This window comes from Phodopus roborovskii, unplaced genomic scaffold (assembly GCF_943737965.1).
Source record: "Phodopus roborovskii unplaced genomic scaffold, PHOROB, whole genome shotgun sequence".
NCBI lineage: Eukaryota > Metazoa > Chordata > Mammalia > Rodentia > Cricetidae > Phodopus > Phodopus roborovskii.
The window spans coordinates 29,355,981-29,379,115 of record NW_026126540.1 but is presented as its reverse complement, the minus strand read 5'-3'; the positions used below and the strand labels follow the sequence as shown (position 1 = coordinate 29,379,115).

General features: G+C 47.1%; 1 protein-coding gene across 1 annotated transcript in view; it reads right to left on the bottom strand.

Annotated features, from left to right (window-relative positions):
- Positions 1-2,638: 2,638 nt before the first annotated feature.
- The window catches only part of Notch2 (notch receptor 2), a 135,316-nt gene continuing 114,819 nt past the window's right edge, over positions 2,639-23,135 (bottom strand). Inside the window, exons 23-34 of the mRNA XM_051199130.1 lie at positions 19,770-20,006; positions 18,324-18,436; positions 17,164-17,669; positions 15,459-15,806; positions 14,607-14,749; positions 14,280-14,490; positions 13,470-13,566; positions 11,487-11,652; positions 9,871-10,172; positions 8,515-8,662; positions 7,823-7,920; positions 2,639-6,928 (exon numbers count right to left, since the gene is read on the bottom strand). Coding sequence (XP_051055087.1) covers positions 5,540-6,928; positions 7,823-7,920; positions 8,515-8,662; positions 9,871-10,172; positions 11,487-11,652; positions 13,470-13,566; positions 14,280-14,490; positions 14,607-14,749; positions 15,459-15,806; positions 17,164-17,669; positions 18,324-18,436; positions 19,770-20,006 — 3,758 coding nt within the window. The 3' untranslated portion in view covers positions 2,639-5,539. The remainder of the gene's footprint in view (positions 6,929-7,822; positions 7,921-8,514; positions 8,663-9,870; positions 10,173-11,486; positions 11,653-13,469; positions 13,567-14,279; positions 14,491-14,606; positions 14,750-15,458; positions 15,807-17,163; positions 17,670-18,323; positions 18,437-19,769; positions 20,007-23,135) is intronic.

The window sequence follows — 23,135 nt, the reverse complement described above, 5'->3', positions numbered from 1 at the left end:
ATCCTCTGGAACTAGAGTTTCAGACTGCTGTGAACCACCCACCATGTGGATGCTGGGATTCGAACCTAGTTCTTCCGGAAGAGCAACTAATGATCTTAACCACTGAACCATCTCGCCAGCCCAATTGATAAACTTCTTAGCAGTTGTTCCCTAGGGGTGGGGGTGGGATTCCCGGTCACGATGGAATTCTATAATAACCATTGTGTAGATTAGTTTTTGTTACCGGACACAAGCTAGAGTCATCTGAGAAGGAATTTCAGATTGTTCAATAGGCAAGTTTATGGGTCACTTTCTTGATTAGTGACTGCTGTGCTAGACCCAGCTCACTATATTGTGTGGTGTGCCTCCCTGGGTAGGTGGTCCTGGGATCTAGAAGAAAGCAAACTGGGCAAGCCACAAAGATTAAGCCTGTCGGCAGCGGTCGTCCACACCCCCTGCTTCAGTTCCTGCTTCCAGGTTCCTGCCCTGACTCCCCTTCACAAACTTTAAGCAGGAATATACCCTTTCCTCAAGTTGCTTTTTAGTGACTGCTTTACTACAGCACTGGAAAGAGAACACTACTGTCATTCTAGCTGGATAACAGCCGGTTTTGACTTTGTATCTGTAAGGCAGAACCTCTAATTTTCTTCATGTTTTCCTTTATGGCCCACGTGGAGGTCAGAGGACAACTTGTAGCATTTGGCTCTCTTCTTCAGCCATGTGGGTCCCTGAGATGGGACTCAGGGTGTCCTTGTGGTGTCAAGCACCATTACCCACTAAGCCATCTCATCTTGTTTGTAGGACTTGAAGAATTACCATTACCTATCATGCATGCCGCTGGACTGACATCCAGGCTGGATGATCAATGCCAAAGCTATGCTAAGGAAACCCAGGAGCAGGCCAGGTAAGTCAGTTTTGTCAGGATTATGAACACATAATTCCTTTTACTTTGTCTTTTCTGCACTGACACACCAGTGACAGGCCTGCAGTGGAAGTTTATAAAACAAATGTGACTGGAGAACAATGATTGAGGAAGGGCTGATACCTTCAATCCACTCTCCTCACCTCTCAAGCTTTGGCCACACTTCTGGGCTTACACTTCCATCAGTCTCTCAGGGTGGGGTGGGAAAGGGAGTGAGATCTGGGTATTAGTTCCTTGGTTTCCTCTGAGAGGTATGGGAGGCTCCATATGTGCCTTGACACAACATCTATCATATGCAGCTTTCCTTCTAGGTTCCAGTAACTCTCTTGGCTTACATTTCTTTGTCCTCAAGAGGGTTAACAGATTGGCCAGTGCCACCAGTAGTTTGTGTGCTGACATTGTGCCTCCTCCCTTATTGAGACAGGGTCTTGTGTAAGCCTGGCTGGCCTTGAAATCACTATGCAGTTGAGGATGATCTTAACACTTGGACTCCTCCTGCCTTCATTTCCCAAGTGCTGGGACTATAGTTACCTGTCAATCTGCTTCATCCCTTTGTAAATAAACTTCCAATTGTCCTAATTTGAATGTGTGTGCAACTTTAAAGTTGTTTACTATTCTATTCCAAAAGAAACATCATACTCTGTTCCTCTCTATCCTCCTCCCTTTCCACGGCAGAGGCATGCACTAGAGGCAGTAACCAGCCCGCAGATCTTTGACTTCGCACATCCTGGACAGTGTGCTGGTGTTAGAGAAGGCTGTCCTTCATCATCTTCATTCTCATGTGAGCCAGTCCCTGGCTCTTGGACTGTGAAGCTATTCGGATGCTTGACTGAGACAGTTCACTCCCTTTCCTACATGGTCATGGCCTGGCCCCAGTTTTCCCGTCTAGAGCCCTGCACAACCGAGGGCAAGGCTGCGAGGCTTTCAGGTGCTGAGTAGGATGAGATCAGTAGACTAGTGACCTTCAGCATAGACCCATGGACGATTCAGTGCCACACAGGTCTGCGGAAGGCAACTCCAGCTCTGAGAGAGCAGCCTGTGCGGCATCACCCTTAGGCTCTTCATACACCATATAAAGCCCACATGGAGGCCAATGTGTCTTATGTACGATTATAATACGTAGGGGGTAACTGTGAGGACCTGACACCTACTTAACCAAGCAACTCCCAAGATTTTAATCAAGTCATTTGGAAAAAAAAAATTATTATTTGTAAATACATCCACATGATTTACACGTGAGTGTAAAACGACAGAATATGGAAACAAGCCAGGGTTGCTATGAGACTAGTGAAATCACGGCTGCATCACCACCAAGTTCTCACCACTGACTGCCTCTGAAAGTCAATGTACTTGTTAATCCATTTGTGCTCCAATATTGTTTCATAACCCTATGTGTCATATCCTACACAGAAGTCCATACAAACCATCAGTGTTGGGGTAAATGCATCAGTAGGTTTTTCTATCCCAGCTCCCAATTCTTGCTGCAGCAAACATTCTCCACTTCAATGGAAGGCTCCTGTCCTGAGCAGGCCCAGCTGTGGTTAGGGTGTGGGAAGTGACTCCGTATTATGATGTTTTGAACGGATGGGAACCTTCCCCCTCAGAAGCATTTATTTGTGATCAAACTAGATGAGAAAAATAGAAGAACCCCAGTACCAGGCATTTTAAGATTTGAGAAGAAGAAAATTGAACAAGACACCAGAGTTGGAAAAGAGTGGAGTATGATTTCACTGAGCCTTGACATGGAACCTTTTTTTATTTTGTGATAAAAATGTTTTCATATAAATTTCATCTTAAACTACTTGTAGAATGAAAAAATTTAAAAGTAAAAACGGTATGCACTTTCCTTCCTATGTTTAGTCGGGAGCATGCAGTCATTTTCTGGTTACTGAGTTTCTCATACAAACAGATATAATGTCACTTTTCAGGGAAATGTACACAAGGAAGTTGCCATAGTACCAAAACAGTTATGGGTGGGGGCCTCAGGATATAGACATGTGTCCTTCCAAACAGTCCTCATACACTCAAGGCGCTGGTTCAAGTCTGGGTTCTGAAACCACACGCTAACAGACCTTACACCTTTGGTTCTTCTCTGCGCAAGGCTTACAAGCGACCAAGTGCAACCAAGTGCTGAAGCCTTTCACTGAAAGTCTCTCTCCTTCAATCCCCCCACCATCACGTAAGTCAGAAAATGAAATTAAAAAAAAAAAAGAACAAATTAAAAAATATATTCTCAAAGACATGTGGAAGTCAAAGAGAGGAAGAATCCAAGGAGGGGAAAAAAATCCAAAACGGGATCTATGCATAGACTAAAGGATGTATCCCATAAGACCTAGCCTCTGATTCAGGCCCCACCCTTTCCTAGACACTTCCATAGGTCAGGAGTTCTAACACCTAAGGGATGGACCAGATACTTAATTGGCAGTGTTATCCTCATCTCTGTAGCCTGGAGTCTGTAATGGCAGCTTTTACATCCCTCCTCCTAAACCCAAAAGATTCTGGAAGGAGAAACAGCAAGTTTGTTCTCCATTGTGTCTGGGGAAGGACCAGGGTATCACAGACCCAGTGGCTGCATTAGAGGCTGTTGCCCCAGGCAGTGGCACTAGAGCTTGGGTCAGAGAGGTCCACACACACAAGCTCTCTTAATCTGGAACTGTCAATGGGGAGGCAGTCACCATTTAGGGCAGTAAAATGCCTGTACACCATGAAAAGGGCTGGTAGGATGATGTCACCTCATGAGAATAAAACCGAATGACAAACGTAATCTGCCATAGGACAGAACAAACTGTTTTTGTTGATTGAATGAACTTGAATGGGAGTAAAAATCCCCATTTGTTTATAGACTATCATGGTAACAGACACAGAGTTACTATAGGGGGTCACAAGCTGACACATGAATGGGGGGACACTTATTTCAACTATTGCAGAAATAAAGACTATTAAAATAACAAAAAACCCTAAAACAACCAACCAACCCCCCCCAGGTGATCTACCTACTAATATACACAAATGCTCCAGCAGAACTCATTTTCCTTGTGCCATGGGCACCATGGCACCAAGGAGATGGGGTGGCCGCAGGGCCAATTACTAACTGACTGAGGGGGGAGATGGAGAAAACACCATCCTGGTTTTACAGCTGACAAATGAATGCTTCTGCTCCTGAGAGTCTGGGAAGCCACTGAGGCCACAATACAAGAAGCAGGTTTGGATGAGGTACAATCTTAATCTGAACACAAGGACAATGCAGAGCAAGTCTCAGCCATCACCAGCTGAAAGTGACTAGAGAAGTAAGATGAAGCAAAGATGGCGAAGACTGCTTCATCACGAGTGCTCAGGGAGCTGTCCACTCTCCACTTCCTCAACCCGAACACAGATTCCACATCTTTACTGAGAGCCCGCTGTGTGCACCAGTGACTCAGATCACACAGTGTGGAGGGAAACTGATAAACCTGTCTCTGACCTAAAGAAAACTGGTCATAAGGAAGGTGACAGTCATTGGGTCCCCCGAGCCTCGGGCAAGCTCACTGCTAAATGGCAAGGGCATCTATGAGGAGCCGTGCCGCCACCAGTGCCTTCGCTCTGCTGGATCGGTGAGGACTGGGATTTGGGGACCAGTGCCTTCCTCTGCTGGATCGGTGAGGACTGGGATTTGGGGATGAACGTGCTTCACAGCAGCAGTCAGTGGGCAATTGCTTCTTGAGCGGGTTAGCTTATCTCTTGGTCATGCCAACCTTCTCCCACTTTTCTCGTTTTACATCCAAATGGGAGTATCATAGTACCTAGGTCTCCTAGAGTACATGTTTATACTGACTAGGCCAACAAACAGAACAACTTATACCCTTCACCCTGGTGAGTGTATATGAGGCCCCGCGCCCACATGTGGGGCAGAGAATTAAGGTGCAAGTTCAGAAGGGGGTCTCCTATCCCCCAGATATCTCACGTCCTCCTTCCTTTCAGGAATGAAAGATGAAGATTGCAGTGTGTGTGTTTTCCATAGACGCGTACTTCAAAGGCCACGGCTGAGGACCACAACCAGAGTAAACCCTGTGAGGTGCCTCTGGGGTCCTGGGCATGTGGGAACAGTGGCTGAAGTTGTTTTCCAGGGCAGGAATGGTTACGAGCACAAAAGTCTTGCCTGTTACACACTGATGGGGATCAGCCACAGGCAGGTGCAGAGAGGACAGCACCACGTGAAGTCCAAGCTGTCTCCAGGGCTGGGAAGACAAGACAGGTGGACCTGGGCAATCCCAGGCACGATTCCCAGTCCGACTCCACAGCAGAATCTCCTCCTGGACACAGAAGCCCCCAGGGCTTAAAATGATGTTCAAGCTGCAAGAATGTTTGCTATAAAAGGCCTCCATCATATTCTTCAAAAAGAAGAGAGAGGGCCTCTTGTATTCATCTTGCATCTCCATGAACTCACCAGATGGTCACAGATTAGTCCTCCCCTAAAACTGCACAGATATTCAGTGAAGATGAATGCAATGCTTCTCTCGTTTGTCGGAAAGTTAGGAGCATCTCTCCTGACTCCAAAAGCTGGTTAACAGAGGTTTCTTCATTTCTCTTCGGATAACCTTCATTTGTTCCTCAGCAGCATGTACGATAGGCACTTCCATCTCCACACTCGAGGCAGACTCTTCACGCATAAACCTGCATGTTGCTGTGGGGGGGCTCAGACATGTGTGCTCCAGGTCCCCGCTGACCTCCACCACCACCTCCGGGAGTAGGGCTGGTGGTCACATCTGACCAGTCAGAAGCAGAGTGGGGGGAAGAGCTTGACCACTGGTCAGGAGACTCTGGCGACGGTGTCAGGTAGGGATGCTCACCCTGGAGGTGACTGCCGTGGCTGGGGGTTCGCTCGGCAGCATTTGAGGAGGTGTAGCTGTGCTGGGAGGGGGGTGTGGGGTACTTCCCCACAGAGGCTGGGAATGGATGATAGGTTGGGACAATGGTCTGAGCTACCTGCCCCTCCTGCTGGGGCATCATGGTAGGCGGGAAAGCCACACTGGGCAAACGGGCCATCTCTGGGATCTGGTACATAGGGGGCAAGGGGCCTGCAACAGCTGGAGGGCAGTTGGACTGCGTCTGAGGAGCTCCAGCTGCCTGGGCAATGCTGCCTTTTGGGATGAGCTGGAAAGTCACAATGGGAGGCAAGGGCTCCCGCTGGGTGGAGATGTGCTTCCCCTCTGGTGGTCTGCTCTGAGGAGCTATGCCAGGGTGGGCTCCCTCAGCAGGAGCCAGGACCATGCCAAACATTTCGTTGTACTGGGTCTCATTCATCTCTACACGGTTCATCCAGTCTGCTGGGACAGTAACTGGATGTAACCTGCCCAGGCTCCCTGCACTGCCACTGCCTGGGGGGACGATGTGGTGGTGGGACAACAGCTGGCTGACCGAGGGAAGCACCGTGCTAGCTCCAGGAGCCAAAGGCTGCATTTCATGAAGGTTAGAGAAAGACAGTGCATGCTGGGCATGCACTGGGGCAGCCGGGGCAGCGGCAGCCAGCAGAGGGGTGGGGGAAGCCTGTAAGATCCCGGGGGATGTAATCATGGGAGAGGATGTGGCATCGGAAACATATGTGTGGGGAGACTCGAGAGAATCAACAGGGGATAAAGTCACTGAGCTCTCGGACAGCTGGACCTTCTCGCTCAGAGACTTCTTCCTCCTATTCCCCTTGCCATCCTTGGCCTCCTTGGCAAGGTTAGGCAGGCTCGTGGGCATGGCGCTCTTGGTGTTGGGCCGTCTAGCCTTCTTACCCATTGGGGTGTGCTTCAGACTGAGGAAAGACCTGTTGGGCCCACAAAGGACAGGTGACAGAGCAGATGTCAGTACAGTCCCTGGAGGGCTTGGAGTCACGTTATACTCGTCCAGGAGGCGAACAATGTCGTGGTGCATGCGATCCCGAGCCACATCCCGAGGAAGGCGGTCCATGTGGTCTGTGATGTCCCGATTGGCAAAATGGTCTAACAGGATCTTGGCTGCTTCATAGCTTCCCTCCCGGGCAGCAAGGAACAAAGGTGTCTCTTCCTGAAGAAAGACACAAGAACACATCTTAATACCCAGAGAACTTAAGAATGTTTCTATTTCCATCCTGTTTACCCAGGAAATCTCATCTTCTTCTTCTCCTCCTTCTCCCTTAGGGTTAGGGTCCTCCTCGTTACCTAACTTCTCTGGGATGGGGGAGGGAGATGAGGGGAGAACTGTGGTTGGTGTGTAAAATGAATTAAAAACATGTTTCTAGCCTTTCTTATTTATTTTATCTCTTTAGTATTTGCTTTCTGCGTGCTTCCCCTAGGAAACATTAATGCGGCAGACATACAGCACATCTTCCTGAGTATGTATCTGTGATTTCCACAGAGATCTCACTTCTCCCAATGGCCTCGCTGTGCTCTCAGGAGCATCATCTGCTTACACAGGAATCAGGGAGACAAAGCAGGCCTCCCAGCCAGAGATTCACTTGAGAGAGACAAGCTTTTCTACCAACATGAAGTGCTGAGAGGAAATCCGGGTTACAGATAAGAAAGAGAGGAGGAGAAACCACGGTATGCAAAGAATTCAGAACACAGGAGAGGAACGGAACAGGACGTGAAAGAAAGAATTAAAAGGAAAAGGAGTAAATGAAAAAGGAATAGAGGAGGGGATCATGGCAGACAGCTCAGATGAGAGAGCACCATGGTATCCAAGGGCAGAAAAACAAAGAACTGCACTGAGAGGAGAGAAAGCGAGAAAGGGTAGTGAGCATGGACAGGGCATCCCAGAGAAGGCAGGCTGTTGAAGAAGGGCAGGAGGGTCACAGCAAGTTATTTTCAGGACAGTGTGATGACTGAGCACTGAGCACAGGGTCTCTGGACCTGGCTATGCCAAAAAGCTTCCTTCCACAAATAAGACCCTGCTAAAAGTGTCCTTGGGCTCTGTGCCTACCTTATTGTCCTGCATGTCTCTGTTGGCCCCATTTTTCAGCAGCAAAAGAGTCGCCTCCACATTATTGACAGCAGCTGCCCAGTGGAGGGCAGATTTTCCTGCAGGGACAACATTTTATAAGTACACAGAAGAGTAGACTGGCACTAAGGAACACACCCTGGCTTTTTAAGGAAGGCTTGAGCTCTCTGGAGAGCAGCAGGAAGCCAGTGGCTGAGGGAGCTCACAGGATAGCACAACTGTATTTTCCTTTCCTTGTGTTTTCAGACTATTCCAGAACAAGCTGGGAGCCCCTAGGTAAAAGGATCCCTGTGTCTAATATGTATGTCTTCCACATGCACAACCTTCACATTTTACTTTACACCAACTGCACAGTTAGGATATCTCACAACTCCTCTAGTGAATCCGCTCTCATATTAAGAGTGGTTATGGCAAGGAACCCCCACAAACTTTTCATGAACGTTTTGTGAGGTCCAAAAACCCTCACACAAAACAAAACCACCCTCCAAACTTCTCATCTTCATCTAGGGACTTCTACTGCCTCAAGGGCGATCACAGGAAAGATGGGTAAGAGAATGAAGGGCCCTCCAGTGGATTCCGATCTGGGAAAGTTCTCTCAGGGACATGTAACAATTCTCTTGGCTTAGAGATGTGACTTTCAGGCAAGAATCCAGACCCCCAATCCTTGTCCCTACCGTGATCGTCCACTGCATTCACATCTGCTTGGCAATTGATCAGCTCTGCCACCATCCCTTCCACAGCCAGGCGGGCAGCCAGAATCAGGGGCGTGGTACCATCGTTCATTCTGGCATCGAGGTCTGTTACTCGGTTGCGGATCAGAATCTAGAAAAGAAGACCCCCCACAAAAAAAAAAAAAAAAAAAAAAAAAAAAAAAGAAAAAAAGTCCCTTAGATGAAGACAAAGAATGAAACAAAAACATTCCAATGAGGCTGGGTGTTTCTAGAGGGCAGGAAAAATTGTATTGTCTTCTTTCCCTAGACACTATAATGGCTAATCACTGCATAGTCGCTGAATAAACAAATGAACCATTGATAGATGATCAGAACATACTGGTCCATCAGCATGATGTTTTGCTTTCTAAGGGGAGAGGAATGTGTGTGTGGTGAGTATTGCAACTTTAACCATGTGTATAGCTTGAGGTCATCCAGAGCATTTCCAACTTCCTCATCAGGTTAAAATAATAGAGAATCAAGGAACGCATTGTCAACTCATATCAGTGATCATCTGTAGAACACAGACAGGCGGAGCTATAGAGAGAGGATTTGGACCAGTTACTGCTCCCATATGACCTGTGCATTTGCGAGGCTTCTTTGTACATCAAAATATTGCTGAGTAACATTCAGAACCCTGTTGCTGACTCAATCACTCTCTTGCTGTTCAAAGTAGGTCAGCTGGCTTTCCTTTCTTTTTTGTCTAGCGTAACTAATTTCTCAAAGACTTCTGAATGAATTCAATAAGACAGTGGTTTAGTAAAGCAAAAACATTATAGGCCTATAAAAGTTATCCTATTTAGTGTGTGTGTAGGTATGTTTGTGCTATGGTACACACACATGGAGGTCAGATGACAACCTACAGGAATCAAATCAGTTATCTTACTTTGTGGATCCTGGACAGGTTTTCAGGATTAGCGGCAAAAGCTTTGTGGTGGTGTGAATGAGATGTCCCCAGTAAGTCTCAGGGGCATTTTATTATTTGGACCTCAGTTGGTGGCCTCTTGGGAAGAATTAGGATGGTGTAGCCTCCTGGAGGAAGTATGTCATGGGGGCAGGCTTTGAAAAAGACTTGTGCCATTCCCGTTGCTCTCTACCTCCTGTCTGCAGTTCAAGGTGTATGCTCTCTGCCTTTCCTTCCACCGGGCCTCCACTCCACCATCGAGAACTCAAATCCACCTCAAGCATAACCATTAATATCTTCCTATGAGGAGTTTCCCTGGCGCTCTATTACAGCCACAGAGAAGGAACCACACACAACAGCCCTTTACCCCAAGCCACCTCATGCTTCATGTTCAAACCAGCTCCTAAGCTCTTCACCTGGAAGACTCCTTGGGCGTCTGCTGCCACAGCAGCATGGAGAGGGCAGCGGCCCATGTTGTCCTGGGCGTTGGCATCGGCACCGGCATCCAGGAGACGTTTGGCAGCATCAGCCCTCGAATAACGGGCTGCAAGGTGCAGGGCCATCTCACCAGTCCGGTCTGTCTGTGCCTGAAGGCTGGCACCCTGGTAGACCAAGTCTGTGATGATGTTGGCAGAAGAGTCCTCTGCGTCTTCATCTTCATCGCTCAGATCTGAGCTGCCTCCTCGGAGAGAAGCCAGCATCAGTGGGGTACACCCATCTGCAGGAAGAGGGAAGTTCCAAACATGTTCAAAGGGAAAGAAATTAACCCATTACTGGAACAGTTCTGCTGAACAGCATCATGCTATGGGAGGTGAGTTCCCTGTGCTTGCAGTAGCTGTGACAGGTGGGACATGACCACGCTGGTCATGGGAACAGTGTGGGAAAGCAGCCACCTTCGGATGTGGGGCTCTTCCTTATGCCAGACAAGCTTTGAGCTTACGTGGAGTGATGATGTCTTAACGAGACAACATTGTAAATAGACAATATAAATAAATTCTATGCCGAAGACAGGAACTACATTAGTTCTCCACACTGTACTGTGGTGGTTTGAGTAAGAATGGCCCCCACAATGCTTAGTTACCAGGAGGTCATGTGATTTCAGAAGGGCTAGGGGTGTGCTCTTGTTGGAGGAGATGTGTCACTGGGAGTGGGCTTAGGGTTTCAAATGCCCGTACCAGGCCTAATCTCTCTATCTCTGATCTGTGTCTGTCTTTCTCTCCCTGCCTGTCTGTCAGGGTCTTAACTACTTTGCTTTGGTCAAAGTGTCTCTTCACAGCAACAGAACAGTGACTAAGACAGATACTATTTTTCTATCCCCCTAAAATCTAACTCACTTAATTAGCCTGCTTGTTCTCAGTATGTTGTATGTAAAGCAATGCCAAATCCTTTCCTTTCTTCCAAATCTGCATTTTTAATTAAAAAATTAAGGATTTATGTATTTAATGTGTATGAGTGTCTTGCTAACATGTCTTTCTGCCCCATGTATATATAGTGCCCTTGCAGGCCAGAAAATGGTGTTGGATTCTCTGGAACTAGAGTTCCAGATGGTTGTGAGCCACCATGTGGGTGCTGGAAGCCAAATCTAGGTCCTCTGTAGAGCAGCCAGTGCTCTTCACCACTGAGCCATCTTTCTAGCCCATGATTTAAAAATACTTAAATATTTATCTTGTTGTAGGTATGTGTATGGTGTGCACGCATGCACATGGGCCATAGCCCATGTTTGAGAATGGTGTGTGTGAGGCGCACGTACATATACCATAACATGCATGTGGAGGTCAGAGGATAACTCTGACTTCTTTCTACATGGATTCCAAGGGTTGGACTCGGGTGGTCAGGCTTTCATGGCAAAACTTTTACTCACTGAGCAATCAACCTCATGACCCCCAGGTTTGTAATTTCCCCGTGGCTGTATTTCTTACACAATATTTCCTCAAGCTCATTTAGTGTCTGTGGAGTTGGCAGCGGCACCTGGCCAGGTGGAAAAAATGCTGAACAACCATGAAGAATTAAAGACGGAGGGCCCGGCACTGACCTGGGCCTCTGACATTCACGTCTAGAACAGCCACCTCCTGCTCTGCCTGAGGAGGAGTGAGAGCCAGCGATGGAGTCCGCCGGATGTCCGCAGCTTCAAGGTGCTGCTGTGTCCATGGGCGTCGATCAATGGGGTCCTCTTCTGACAGCAAAGCCTCGTCTTCAGCCTGAATAGGGAAATAAGTTTTCCCTCATTAACCCAAGCACTCCAGAAGCTGCTGGGGGTGGGGGGAGGCTGAGGAGTGGTAGGCTCTCACCATCTCTTTTAACCTCCACTCTGTTCCTCTTGTCCCATTCTAACTGTCTGCATCACTTACCACTGTGGCTTCCCACCACTCTCTGTTGTGGTTTCCAGTCATGTCTTTGTATCTGGATAGCTCTCCCATACCCCATCCCAAATTCTAGGCTCCAGTCCTAACATGCTACTTTTAGACCATCTTCTCATTTCTGGATCTCCGCTTCTCTTCTCTGACTACAATGGTCTCCTCCAACTTTTTTGTTTGACTCCTACTTGCTCTTCAGATGGACTTAGATTTTAATTCTTGTTGGCCTTAAAAAGTTCTGTTCCGCCAAGCAGTGGTGGTGCATGCCTTTAATCCCAGCACTCGGGAGGCAGAGGCAGGTGGATCTTTGTGAGTTCAAGGCCAGCCTGGTCTACAGAGTGAGTTCCAGGACAGCCTCCAAAGCTACAGAGAAACCCTGTCTAAAAATATCAAACCCCAACAAAACAAAACAAAAAAAGTTCTGCTCCTCTTTACTCAGCTGACCATGTGGTATGTGTTACATGGCACTGTAACACCAGCAGACTATATGTCATCTTTCTTTAAAAAAATTAAATTTAGTGTACAAAATATTGGGTTTTTGCAAACATATCATTATACCTTGCAGATACATTCACTCCACACCCCTTTCCTTGCCTCCCTCCAAACAACCCCCTTGCCTTATGTATATTTTTCCTGCCCCATCCAAGTAGTTAAATATATTCTTCATGTGAGAGAAAGCATGCAATAGTTTTGCTTTTCCTTCAACTGGAAGGTTCTTGTGAAGAGGGACTGAACCTTCCTGAAGGTTGTCTGGCTGAACTAACACAGTACTCGGCCCAGAGCAAGCATGGAGGGAGGACAAGGAGAAATAACCATGTGAATTTGAAAGCATCTGTGCTTTACTGAATTCATCATAACAGGAAATAGGTAAGAGGCATTCTAGCAACTGCTGTATTGATTCCTCACAACTCAGAAAAGAAAGAACTATTATTATTGCTATTATTATTATTACTATTTTATAAACAAGAAATATTAAATACAAATTGGTTTTAAGTAACCACTGCAAAGTAGCAGGCTTTTGATTCTGAGCAATGGTTTTTGTTGTTGTGACTTCTTTAACTTTTTTGAGATTATAATATAATCACACCATTACTCCCTTTTCTTTCCTCCCTCCAAACCTCCCATATATCCCTCCATGCTGTCTTTCAAAATCAGGCCTTTTTTTTCCCCTAATAATTCCTCGGTTTGTATAATGTTACTTATACATGTTTTCAGGGTGATTAGAGCAATGTTTTCATTTGTTTGTTTGTTTTTTTTAGTTTTGGAGGTAGCCCAGGCTGGCCTCAAACTTGAGATTCCCCTGCCTCAGCCTCTAGACTGTTGAGACCACACCTGGTTTAAAGCAATGTTCCTAACCATCATGCTCGGTTACCTCCTGAAAAATACATGGCCTTGGCTTTCTTCACTGTATAATCTCATCTCTTGTTAGAGATGTACCCATAAGGGAACCGTGAACACTCACCCACCAGTCCTGACTCAACAAACACGAGCATGACACCTGGGCCAGAAGGCAGACCAGCTTTACTATTTTAAAAGGTCTTCTTGAAGAATATACAAGGGCAACCAACACTGTCAAGACTCCAAAGGTCCTGATGGTCATGGGGGTCTATCTGTCTGGGAAACAGATAAATTTGGAATGTGGCTTTGTCTGGACAGCTTACCTTGGCTTTCTTTGGCTGGGGTCCTTCATCATCAACCCAATGTTCACTTGTCCCAGAACCAATCAGGTTAGCCTCTGACACTTGCACTGAGAGATTTCTGATGATAATTCAGGGGAAAACAAGAGCAGAAGTTATGGCTGAACAAATATAGTAGCTTTCAACACTGTAACAGCAGCATATACACGGGCTACCCTCTGGCATGGCCCAACAGGATTAGGATGTGAGGTACTTTTTAAAGATTACATTACTATGTTTTATAATTATGTGAATGTGTCTGTGTGTGTATCTGAGCATGTGAGTTCAGGCGTTTGCAGAAGCCAAAGGGGTCAGCTCCCCTGGAGCTGGAGATACAGGGGTTACAAGCCACCAGATATGGGCCAGTTCATGTTCTTGACTCCTGAGGTATCTCTCCAGCCCCTGAAATCCCACGCTCAGAGGACAACCTGACGTGACTCCCATCCTCCCACCACGTATGATCAGGGACCAAACTCAGGTCATCAGGCTTGACAGTGGGCACTTTTTGCCTACTGAGACATCTTAGCAGTCATGGTGAGCAATATTCGACGTGACACTCCTGAGCATTCTCCCTGTGCTGGCTCACTAATGACAAAAGTGTCCTCTAAGTCAGGCTGAGCACTACCGTGTGCACAGTATAGACACAGCTGTGCTCAGAGACGTGGATAAGCCATGAGGAGGTGTGGTCAGGGGGACTGAAGGCGGGGAATTTGAAATTATGACTCAGTAAGATATGCCTTTCTGCTCATCTGGGCTTATCCCTGTGAACAGTGGCATACTGGCAAACTCTCTTACTTTAGCCCCACAGCATCCTGTCCCACGGGTTCACGGCGCTTGTGATTGCTGGAGTCTCGGCGAAGGGTGAAACCTTCAGGCAGCCAGAGGAAGCCATGCTTGCGCTTTCGTTTGGCCATGATCACCCCCAGCAGGATGATGAATAGGATAATGACAACAGCAACCGCAAGCAGATAAAGAAGCTGGGCGCTTTTTGGAGCCTCCAATTCACCTGGAAGTTCAGAGACAGGGACAGTGCTGTAGAGACACCAACCTCTTAGTATCAGCAAGGGTGAGCCCCAGTGAGGTCCTTTTCCAGCCTTTCCCCTCAAAACCAATGCTACTCACTGAGGACAGACACCAGAGGGTAGGACAAGGTTCCGTGGATGGCATGAGAAGCCAGGAGAGCAGCTGCCCCATCTGTGTTCTTGAAGCACTGGTCTGAATCTTGGACACACTGTCGGTTGTCAATTTCCAGAAACACCCTTGAGCTTTGGGATGACAAAGAAGAGAGGGAAAGGGGGAATGGCAGGAAGAAAAAAGAGGGTCAGGTTTGGCAGGCTCACTTAGAAAACCTCATGCGGCCCCGCCTTCCCCTCCATCTGCATCAACCTTTCTGTCCCTGGGAGAGAGAATGCAGAAACTAGGCTCTTTCAGATGCTGAGCATGGATTCCCACCCAGGAGGGTTCACATCCCGTAGTCTGGCAGACAGAAACCTTCTGATGGTGTGACACCTAACACGTAGCCGGGGAACAGCCTGTGTGCAGAGCTCTCCTCTTACAGCTCTAGCGATCTCACCCTCCCCCGGCCTCGCCTGTGCAGGGTACTTAGTGCTTCACTAAAAATATGCCTCTCGATGTCTAGGCCCACACTCTCCTAAGTGTCTGTACTCATAGCAAGCAGAAGGGCTAAAACTTATAGAAGATCAAAAATAGTGGGGCACAAATGACTGGATCACTGCTCTTGTCCAGCACGTACACAAAGGGTCTTGAAGATGAGGCAGTAATGAATTCAAATGACACATCATGAATAAAGGTTCTAAGGCAACTCTTGGAAAAAGATTTCCAATCCCAGCATTTAAGAAGTCCTTTCCGATACCCGCCTTTTATTTGCTCTATCTTATCCTTTGGGACCCCTCCCCCCATCACTTGGAAGCACCGGTCCTTGGGGCATTTCTAAGTTCAGAAACTCAAACCTACCCCACCATCTCCTGCTCCTGCTCCTCAGGGAGAGACCTGCGTGACATCCTCTGCTTCTTTGAGGCAGCCGGCTTGTCCCCGTAGTAGGGGTACACCATGAGAGCACCCTGAGGGTCTCGTTTAATGCGTAAGTTGGTGTGAAGCAGGGTGCCCAGGGCCCTCAAGAAGCTTCGAGAATCCTGCAGTAGCTGTTCAGGGGGCAGGAGCACCACGATGACCAGCGTGCCCTCTGCCAGGTTCTCTGGCTGGTCTGCAGCGCAGTCCAGCCCATCCCAGCCGCATTCCTCATTGTTGCATCCCTGGTCACAGCGGTTGTCTTTGAAATGGTCTGCACAGTATTTGTCATACCTAGTCAGGGGAGAGAAAGGACAGGGAAAGGGGCTCAGAATACACTGGGACTCCACTTAGCTTCCCATTTGGAATGACTGACTTTCCTACCCACCTTTTCTGGCTCACTTTCAGGATCCCAATACCCAGTGGAACTTTCCATGAATCACATATCCCAACACTACAAGCTCCACAGCTACGTCACTCAACATTACCCTGGGCCTCCTGAATGAGGAATAATCCTGATATGTTTAGCAGGTCCCACTCAGCCAATAATACTATGGGCAGAACTTTCACTAAGAATGTGTATCTGAAGCCAAGCTCAACTTGGTTATTTTATGAACTCAGTAAAGCAGCGAAGGGTTCTACAAGTACAAGGTGTTCCAGCTTGCTCCACACCCTGAACTATCTCAGTGCTACACGGAGGAATGTACTAATGGTCTACTCTAACTCAGGAGTGAGTGAGAAGGGGGCAGGGAGACGTTCATACAGGATATGAGATCTAACTCATCTACCCTCCTCCGAATGTCAAGAAAAGTCTGGGTGTGGTGGTGTGTGCCTGTAATCCCAGCACTTGGGAAGGTAGAAATAGGAGGATCGGGAGTTCAAGACTCAGGAATTTAAAGCCAGCCTGTGCTGCATGGGACTCTGCTTCAAAACACACACACACACACACACACACACACACACACACACACACACAGTGTGCGTGTACACCCTGCCACTGAAATATCAGGGTAAGGAGTCAGAACTGGCCCCCTATACTCTTTTCTTCACCCATCCCAACCCCTTGCTATTTGGACCACTTGGTAGAACTTGCCATCTGCTCAAAGGAGTGGGCATATCAAACAGCTATGTATATTCTGGCAAATTCTTTAGCCTGGTTGCGGATCACTTGGGGTTAAGTGCAATGATTAATAGAAAAGGTACCATATAGACCATATCGGCAACACTGAAGACCAGGAGACCTAAGAGGCCTTTAGCTCATGCTCCCTAATCAGACAGGAAAACTAGTCTTAGGGAAAGGAATGAGCAAAGAGAGTGGTACAGACCTGTCCATCCATCCTGCGGCAGGCTAGGCTGGAGGCTGCCTGAGAGTGGCAACACCACTGCCAAGGTTATTTCCCCCAGGAGGTCGCAAGAGCAGCAGGTGGGAAGGCAGAGAGAGGCAGAGAGAGGGGATGGTTATGCAGTGAGCAGTCCCGGCCCTCTGTCAGCAAGGAAAAACAGGGCAGCGTGCGTGCGATGGGACAGGGCTGGCACCATCTGAAAAGCAGAGGCGGCTGGAGCCGCAGCACTGGAGTGGTTAGAGCGAGGACAGGAGACTGAGCGTGTTAGTGACAGCCCCCCTCAGCCGCTGGGGGTCCGGAGCTCTTACATGCAGGTCTTGCTATTCCTCTGGCACTCAAAGTTGTCAAACAGGCACTCGGCAGTGTTGCACTGCTCATCACAGCGGTTGTTGATGTAATCCCAGCAGGGAAGTGAGGAGGTGCAGTTGGCCCAGGGGTTCTTCATCGTGAGGGAACAGTCGCCTCCATCCCACTGGCAGGCGTGACTGTTGCAGGCCTCGTCGCAGACGCCATCCCGAGCCTTGTCAGCGCAGTACTGACTCAGACAGGTAGCAGGAGGGGTGCTGGTGGGGGCCGTGTAGAGCTCACAATGGCTGCCCCAGAACGGTGGAGGGCAGCGGCAAGAATAATAAGGAGGCTGACGCTGAGGATGGCAGGTTCCTCCGTGCTGGCAGGGGCTGCTGGCACAAGCTGACTCGCAGTCCTTGGGGTTAGGGCAGAAGCAGCGGGGCCCGGAGGAAGTGTGCACACACTGCTCCCCTCTCCGACACCTCACCTGTCCACAGCTGCTCTGGCATCTTGCCCCAGAGAACCCCTGTAAGAAGGAGTAAAGAAATGAGGATGGCAGATGTGTTTTAGAGCTCATCCCACTCTCCCCTACACTCCTGGGGAGATAAAGACTGGACACAGGATTAAGATGTTCTAGAAATAACCTCTTCAAGTCAGCCAACAGGTGAGGGCTGAAGGCCCCATGGGACAAGTGTGGCATGCTTTCACTTTAAGGTCATTATAAGGCAGGCGCCCTCTAGGTTTTGCCCCCTACACAGAGAGCACTTCCACCAGCCTTTGGTAGCCACACAGTTGTCTGCACAGCGGAGGGTTAAAATTAAATTTCCTAGTAGTCTGAGAAGGCACTTACTCTAAAGAATAGAAACAACAGCATTTCCCCCAGCATGTGCAGGGAAGCTGCAGCTGCACAAGACTAGAAAGCCAGGGGCACTGGCCCCATTTCAAGGGGACATCACACCACCTGTGACTTCCCCATAAGGCTCTGAAGGCTGACAGACTCCTAGGAAGCTCAGTTTCAGAGCGTGCTGGAAAAAATGAACATAGAGAAGACCCAGACCCTCTTCTTGGTACTAATGCCCTAGCATCTTTCTGGGGGGGGGCTTTAATAGGAGCTCAATCTCAGTTCCACAGGACATATGGAAGAGGGACACATCCCTTACACCAGCAGCAGGCCACTTACTGGGGGACAATGACAAATGAAGCCATCGGGCATGTTGCTAGCCACTGCACAAGTCCCTCCATTCAGGCAAGGCTTCTGGGGACACACATCCAGGAAGGTTTCACAGTGACGGCCTTAGGACAGAAAACAAGCAGCAGTTTTAAGAGGTAGGGATATTAACTCAGAGACACTAAACACTACCCTACTGGGATGGGGACCAGCCTCACACACAGGAGGAAGGGCAGGCCAGTTCTAAGCTGACTGGACTTCTAGAGGATACTCAGTGGACCTCAACACAAAGGGCCCATCACTGCTCAGACCAGTCCCTTGACTGTCTTGACAAGACAGCAAGCACACAAGGACTATCCATTCTAGATAGATACCAAAGGGACAGACAGAAAAGTGACATGAATTCCCATAAAAACAAAAACTAAAACCCCCTCAGACAAACGGACGTTACCCGTCAGGTTTAGCATTTAAACTGAGGGATATTGATAAGGGCATTTTGCTTATGCCCACTTCACAGAAGCAACGACAGCAGCGAATGCACGCATCTAACCAGGGAGGGGGGTTTACAGAGATGTTTCATCTCGGCTAGTTTGCCTTTGTGTGGCCTGACTGAAATGCTTTAAAATGCATCTGAATTTGCTGGGAGCTTATTTCCTCTAGATCCAGCTAAAAACACGGGGCACCTGCAGGCTGATGCTCCCTGACACACTGAATGGGTGAGTGGGATCATGGAGAGGCTGGGGAGCAGCAAAAGGGTCCCATCTGTCCTGTGGTCATTTGGAAGTTTAAAAAACAAAACAAAACAAAACAACAACAACAAAAAAACAAAAACAAAAAAAAACTACAAACTTAAAGCAGTAGTACTTGTGTCTTTCCAAGTTAGGAAACAGACACTAAGGGAGAGCAGTCAGCACATGGGCAGAAGGGTCAAGAGCTCCTGGCTGATCATTAGTGGGGGCATCTCACAACAGTGCAGCTCAGGGGGTCACTTTTATCTATCTATCTATCCATGTGGACATGAGCAGTCAGTTAGAAAGATGACAGACATAGAAACGGCAAAGTAACTCATCATCACATGAAAGGCTCTTGAAAACAAATGTGACACACGTTCACGTAAGAGTCTGAGCAAGTACAGTGATGTCTGCACTCACAGCAGTGTGTGTGCTCAATGCTGCACATTCCCCACAGTGTGAGCGTGCTCAATGCTCCTTCACAGTAGGCTTACTATGGTGAAGATGACAGATTTTATGCCTTGCTTATTTTACCTCAACTGAAAAGTGTTCATTTACCCAATCACCCCAACATACTATTTTTCATATTCTTGCCCAGGGGACAGAATACAACCTGGGGCTGGGGCCTTCCTAAGTTGGTCTTGCTTGCTGTAGGAAGGCATACAGGGAATGGTGTGCTCACCCAAGCCTCCCAAATATCAGACTGTGGGGGCTGAGAGGTTCTCACCTGTGAAGGCGCTGCGGCAGACACACAGGTAGTCATTGGTGAGCTGAATGCAGTCCAGGCTGCCCTCCGAGCTGCAGGGATTAGACAGGCATTCGTTGATGTCCCCCTCACACCGCTCCCCAGCAAAGCCAGGCAAACAGCGACAACTGTAGCCTCCAATGCGGTCCACACACTGGCCACCATTCAGGCAGTGGGGGCCCCCTGCACAGTCATCAATGTTTTCTTCACAAAGCAGGCCTGTGGCAGAAAAGAGAGGTAGATGCAGAGTTATGAAACCCTCTTGAAACCACTTTTAGCAAAGGATAATGGCCCTTGTGGGGCTTTAAAAATGAACTAGATAATGTTCCTCAGTGGGACCTCTTAAGTTGGGCAAGGCAAACGATACTCTTAGACCATGTCAGCCGCCCCTTCCTAGTGAGCAACACGAGAAGAGGGTGCACACCAAGGCGCCACACATTCTCCACTTGATCCAGAGCAGCAAGAAGGAATGTCCCATCTCAAGAGCATGACAGCGAAAGCTCAGGAGGCACCCTGTGAGTTTTTCATTGCTTGTCAACTCCAATTACAATATGAAAACAGTTCAAAACAGGGCGTACTCTAGTTAACACATAGACGACATTGGAATTAGATTTAAAGCAGTATTTTATGCTTTATAAACATTGTTTTTTTTTTTTCTTTAAAGGATGATAAGTGCACTAATGGTTAAGAATGTGAAGATTACTCTAACATTTTTAGAAAGCACAAAAGCAATGACTATTTCACAAAGTAATCTGAAGAGGTTAAAAGTGAAAGTACTTCTATATCCTGGCCACTAGCATTTTAGTATACTTTAAAAGAAGCAAAATATAAAAAGGGAAAAGGGGAAAAAATGCAAGCTATATCTCATTGTCACTAGCAATTTCAAAAGGCAAAATGACCATATGCCATCTTAATAAAATGTGCTACCTTGCAAATTGTCTGAAGGACACAGAGGGGAGACTAGAATAAATGGAAAACACATATGATATGATCATGGGATTCTTCATGATAAAGATGTATTTACCATATTAATTCAGAAATGTAATGTGAACTAAAAAATATATCAGCTATATTTTTAAATGACAGACTGATTCTAAAGGTATATTGAAAAACAAATCATAGCCAGGAAAGCATGAAGAAGATTCCTTCACAATTCAAATGAACAAGATGACAACAACACCCAAATACACACAGGAACTTAGAATTTGATAAAAAGTTCCATCTCTGCTGGAAGTTGGTGGGGAATGTCTTTAATCTCCCCCCAGGGGGCAGGAGCAGGTGGATCTCTGGGAGTTAAGAGGCCAGCCTAGTCTACAGAGTGAGTTCCAAGATAGCCAGAGCTATAGAGAAACACTGTCTTAAAAAACAAACAAACAAAAGTTCCATCTCAAATCATTGTAAAACATCAACCATTCCACACTCACATGGGAAAGGTACTTCAGGATTTTAGTACAGAATGAAAAGACAGAAAAATGCCTTTATAAATCTTGGAGCATGGAGGATAATACCAACTATCACTCAAATGCAAGCAGCCATAAAAGAGATGGATAAATTCGATGTGATCAGAAACAATCTGCATAAAAAAAAACACCACAAAGACATCTGAAAGATTAAGACCTATGTATATTGGAAAAATTTCTGTATCATATACCAAAGAGACAATTTTTACAAAATACTAAGAACCAACAATATAATGCAACAGGGAAAGAGGGGAGGAACAAATCTGGGAGAAAACAGAAAGGTCTGAATAAGATAGACATCCGACTGCATAAGGAGGAAGGTGGATGGGGGAGAGCTGCAGCCGGCACTGCCACTTAGATGACAACTCTGCAATAGCCCGGGCAGCAACTCTACTTCCGAAAATGTATTCTGCAAGGTGCACTTCTATGCACGCACAAACCCCAATGTCCATCACCAGAAGATCAGTTAAACACATGCCATAACATGGAATTCTGAGGCTATGAAAACTACTAAAGAAGTTCCCTAGTGGGGCATGAAAAAATTCCAAGTACAGTGGTCAAGAGAAAAACAATGTCTCTAATACATCTGCAGAGCTGAAAGTGGAGGAAATGAAAACTATATTTGTATTTGGCTCCTATACACTTACAGCAATTTTGAAGGATAACCTTTTAAAACCTCTAGAGAGGGTTAAGAGCACTCACTGGCTGCTGTTCCTAAGTTCAATTCCCAGCAACCACATGGTGGCTCATAACCATCTCTAATGAGATCTGGTGCCCTCTTCTGGCCTGCAGGCATACATGCAGGCAGAGCACTGTATACATAATAAATAAATCTTAAAAAGAAAAAGAGTTAAAACTTCTACAGAGACACACGAGAAACGAAAAGTTCTGACTGCTTGTGTGGAAAAGGGAGAACACAGCAGCGGGGAAGATGAATATGGTGGGAGTGTGCTTTTTACTGTGTTTTTCTATGGATGTGTGGATGTATTTATTCATGCCTACATGCGTGCATTACCTTATCTATTGACAGATTAAACTGGAAACCAGAAAGTGGAAGCAAACAAAGCCAGCATGTGTTCCCAGTCTCATGGGATATTTGATATTTGGTTCCGTGAGTAAAATAACCATAAAGCCTCCCTTCCCATGTGGACGGAACTACCAATAATAAACAGATTATCAAGTGAGAGTGACCTCACTCTTAGCCTGCTGCAAATAGCAGGGATGGCAGAAGTGCTCCAGTTAGCCCATGCACTGGGAAACTAGAGGTGTGCACAGGCCAACACCCAACCTGAGCTCCAGAGTCTCCTGGAACAGTCACAGATGGCCAGAGAGGTAAAGACAGAATAAAATACACACTGCTCCAGGGACCTACGCAAGTGCAAAGGTATAATCCAACAGTCAAGTGGACACACTGAAAGAGATCCACACTCCATAACGGACCAATCTTGGAAATGTGGCAAAGAAAAGCCAGGCATGAGGCATATGAGGGACCATCAATAAGATTAACAGCCAAGGTCTCAGTGAAGACCACAACAGTAAAATTTAGTGAGATGACACACCTGAGGAGCTGGGTCAAAAAAGGCATGATATACTGAATTATTATTCTACACTATGTGTGGTGCTAGGTGTGGTGATGCATGCCTTTAGACCCAGCACTGGGGAGACAGAGGTAAGTGGATCTCTGTGAGTGTACAGAGAGGGTTCCAGGACAGTCAGAGCTACATAGAAAAGACTCTGCCTCAAAAAAAGAAAAAAAAAAAAAAAGAAAAGAAAGAAAAAGAAAAAATGGGAAGGAGAGAAAGGAGAGAAAGAAGGAAGGAAAGAGAGAGAAATGAAGGAAGGAAGAAAGGAGTACTTAGGGAGATTAAAATTTTATCGTCTTAGGAAA